Source organism: Chaetura pelagica, unplaced genomic scaffold, assembly GCF_000747805.2.
Source record: "Chaetura pelagica isolate M959 unplaced genomic scaffold, ChaPel_1.0 scaffold856, whole genome shotgun sequence".
In the NCBI taxonomy this organism is placed as follows: domain Eukaryota; kingdom Metazoa; phylum Chordata; class Aves; order Apodiformes; family Apodidae; genus Chaetura; species Chaetura pelagica.
In genome coordinates this window covers 23,130-27,009 of record NW_009953790.1, presented here as the reverse complement: position 1 = coordinate 27,009, position 3,880 = coordinate 23,130, and the positions used below count along the sequence as shown (strand labels likewise).

The 3,880-nt window shown below is 58.7% G+C and overlaps 1 protein-coding gene across 1 annotated transcript in view; it reads right to left on the bottom strand.

Annotated features, from left to right (window-relative positions):
* Positions 1 to 3,880, bottom strand: part of AARS (alanyl-tRNA synthetase) — a 20,850-nt gene that overhangs the window by 2,629 nt on the left and 14,341 nt on the right. The window contains 6 exon segments of the mRNA XM_010001041.1: positions 6 to 178; positions 597 to 710; positions 1,956 to 2,042; positions 2,516 to 2,635; positions 2,912 to 3,025; positions 3,709 to 3,817. Coding sequence (XP_009999343.1) covers positions 6 to 178; positions 597 to 710; positions 1,956 to 2,042; positions 2,516 to 2,635; positions 2,912 to 3,025; positions 3,709 to 3,817 — 717 coding nt within the window.

Sequence of the window (3,880 nt, the reverse complement as noted above, 5' to 3'; positions counted from 1 at the left end):
TCAGCTCGCCCAAGCGCGGGCGGGCGAAGTCCGTGGCCAGTCTGAGCGCGTCCTGCAGGCAGCCCACGTTCCTGCCCGTGGCCTGGGCCGACACGTCCTTCCCGCCGCCCTTGCCGTCCATGAGCCCCGACACCTCCTGCACCCACTGGTTGGCCTTCAGGCCCCTGCTGGCGGCCTCCTGGGGGGAACGAGACACACAAAAAAAGGAGGTAGCTCGACCTCTGCCCACGCAGGAGTGAGGGGAGAGGGTCCACGAGCGTGGCACGACAGGACAAAGCATGTAGGGGTCTTGCTCAGGGACGTGATGGAGTGGTGGGTCCTGTCGCTCTCTGAGGGGGGGTTGGAGCTCAGAAGGGGGGTCTGTCTCTTCTCCTGAAGTGACAGGACAGGAGGAAACAGCCTCAAGTTGTGCCAGGGGAGGGGTCCCCATCCCTGGAGGGGTTTCAAAGTCGTGTGGATGTGCTGAGGGACACGGGTGGGGTAATGGGTGGACTCAGTGACCCTAAAGGTCTTTTCCAGCCAAGTGGTTCTTCCATCCTGTGGCCAAACTCTTCCAGCAGGGGCTCAGGGGAAGGGGGGAGCAGTCTCAGCATTACCTGGGGTACCTGACACAGGCAAGTGATCCTGCCAGCTTCGGTATCGACAGCGAAGAGCATGGCAGCAGTCTGGGGGGAGTGGGTCTTGAAGAGCTTCAGAGACTCGTTCAGGGCCTGCAGGAGGACACGGGTCACTGCAGCAGCCCTGCCCTGTGCTGACACCCAGCCCCCCTGGAGCCCTGGGCTGGGCTTCACCCAGCCAGCAGCTCCCTGCACTGCTCCTGCCTCCAAACACGAGTGGTCTCCAGCCCCCTGGCTGTGCCTGGCAGGGGACACAAGCCCTGTCCCCTCACAGCTGCGAGGAGCTGCTTTCACCTCCTCACTTTCTGGGGCAGGATTAGCCCCAAAGGAAGTGAACTGAGCGTGCTTGGCTGTGAGTGCCCAGCAGGAGGGAGCAGCTGCTCCAAGTTGAGTCTGGAGGACTCAAAGGCAGCACGAAGAAGCTGCTCAGGTTACCAGGCACAGCAGGCAGGCTGGGGAAACCAGGGACACTGCCCCACATCCCAGGATTGCCAAGGAGACAGCACAGAGCTCTGGGAGCAAAGCAGTGCTGCTCCAGCTGGCTAGGGAACACGGGGTGCACCCCCCCTGCCAGGGAGCACTGCTGGCACCCTGGGGCTGGGGACAGCCACGGGGAGTCAGCAGGCATTCTGTAAGCAGGATTGGCTCCCAGATTCCCAGAGGAAAATGGCATTTAAACAGGACATTAAACCCAGAGTGATCCAAGGTGGGTGGGGGCAGGAGCAGCCCCTGCTCCCGGGCACTGCTGGGCTCAGCGCTGCGGAACCGAGCACACGGGGGAGCTTTTATCCACAACAGAAAGTGCTCAGGAAGAAACTCAGCTTGGGTGTGGAGGAGGGAAGGAGCAGTTGAAGCCCTGGTTGGAGAAGAAGCTGCCCCTTGGTGCAGCAGACAGCACACCCAGGAGGTGGGGAGCAGCTCCCCGTCCCCACACGCAGCCCGGGACACCCTTTCCAGAGCAGACCTGCAGTGACCACAAGCATCACAGCTCCTGAGAGGGGGCAGAGCTGCTGTTCAGAGCCCCCCACGCCTGCATTTGTGTCACAACTGCTGCTGGGTGAGTCCTACCCACGACATGATGTGATTTCTATCCACTGCTAGGTCTGGAAGCTCAGCAAATGGACAAGACCAGCCCTCAATCCCTGCAAACCCATGGGTTAGTCTGGGAGGTGGGACACAGAGTGTCCCTGTGGTCCTCCCCATCTTCATTAACCAATGCTCTCAGGTGGCAAGAGAGACAGCCCAGTGACACAGCAGCACCTCCCCAGGTGAACAGAGACCACCCAACTGCTCCTCAGGCACAAGGAAGGTTGTTGAGGGGACCAGACCTTTCCATACCTTTGCTGAGGCTCCATTTTCCATTTCCATGATGACCAGTGGCTGGTTAGGGTGACTCTCAATGACTTGCTTAGTCTTTTCCAGCACCTGAGGGCAACAGTGGTCAGATGCTAGAGCACCCACGTTGTGTATGGACACAAGAACCACCCGTGTGGAGCTTCCTTGCAGGTGCAGAGACCCCCCAGGTGCCCCAACACACCCATGGCCCAGCCTGGAGCACCCCATGCTCCACAGCCAGGAACAAAACATGTTGGCAGGTGGATGTGAGGTCTGCAAGGCAGGAGTAGTGCTGGATGATTCCTCCTCCAGGAAAATCCAATGGGATTCAGGAGGAAGAAGCACACACCACCCATACCCTGCACCATCAGGAGCACCCCAACCTCCAAGACATGATGCCAGCACTTCCCCCAGGGAACAGGGGTGGAGGTTGCCATGGGAAGGGAGCAGGAGAGGCTGGAACACTGCACACCCCACAGCTCAGCTCCCTTCCACACCAGACAGGAGTGGAGCTCCCAAGGGAGCCCCCCCACAGCCAATCCCACATTGTCCTTCATTCCCACCCGTTTCTGGATGTCAGCTTTGCTTGCTCTGTCCAGGTCATCCATAACTTTCTTCAGAGCTTTAACAGCCTCTCTCAGCTCATCCTTCTGCCACTGGGGGATAACAGCAGTGGCCAGTGTCTGCAAAACAAGAGTGGGTGGAGAGGGTCAGAGGTACCCGTGACCCGTGGCAGGAGATGCTGAACCACTTCCTTGAACCTCAAACACCTGAACTGGCAGAGCTCACTGAGCTCCTCATCTCTCCCACAGCCCAACACCCTCAGGCAGGAGGAGCTGGCTGCAGCACCCACTGGGCTGTGTGGCCAGGAGCAGGACTGGGCCTCATTAGTGTCACCCAGTGCTGGCAATCAAGATCCCATTTGCCCTGGGGAGGCAGAGCACTGCTGCCATCCTCACCTCACCAAGATCCGTGATCTCCTTCTGCACATCCTTGTTGGGAGCTGTCTGCACCTTCACCTTGGCCTCCAGGGCTGAGAGCACTTTCCTCAGGCTGTCGACTTTCCTGAGGGCCTGGCAGAACACAATCCAGGTCAGGTCAGGTTAGGCAGGGAGATTCAGGCAGCCAGGCTCTTGGCCACCACCCTGAGAAGAGCTGAAGAACACTGCAGCCCCAGGGTGGAGTTCAGCAACTCCTCGGGAAGCAGCAGAGCCAAAGCAAGCAGCACTGGACCAGCCCCTGGGTGAGATGCTGGCAGGCAGGCCCCAGACTCTCCTTTGCCAGAAGGAATGCCCAGACCCTCCAAAAAGAGAAAACAATCTCCTCACCAAGCCCTTTCTCCCACTCTAGAAAGCACCAGTCAAGATCAAGGTCACCTGCCTCCTGCAGCAGAGGACGGGATTCTGGCTGGATCCAGTCTTGCCAGCTCCACAGCCCCAGATCACCAGCCCACTCTGCAAAGTAACCTGAGCTAAACCCACAACCACCCTGGGGACCCACCTGGGGCCCTTCTAACACACCAGGACTTCCCTCCTTCCCTCCCAGCTCTCTCCTCCAGCTGTAGCACAAACAGGGCCCTCCAGGGCAGCCTCTTCCAACAGCAGCATCCTCCCCTACAAGTCCCTCTGATACTCATGCCAATTCTCCCTGGTTCTGAGTATCCCAACAGGGATTTGGGGCAAATTTGAAGGAGAGGAACCTTGGTGTGAGATTCATGTGTGGGATTTCACAGAGGATCTCTCCTGCCTCTCCTTACCTTCCGAGCCTCAGCCCCAGTGACTGCAACTATCCTCCGGATGCCTTTGGCAATTGCTTCTTCTGAAACAATCACAAAGGGGCCAGCGTGGCTGGAGTTCTGCAAGTGCCTTTGGAAAGAACCCAGAAAGACCCACAATAAGACAAGAGTTCAAAGTCCACCTCTCCTCTCA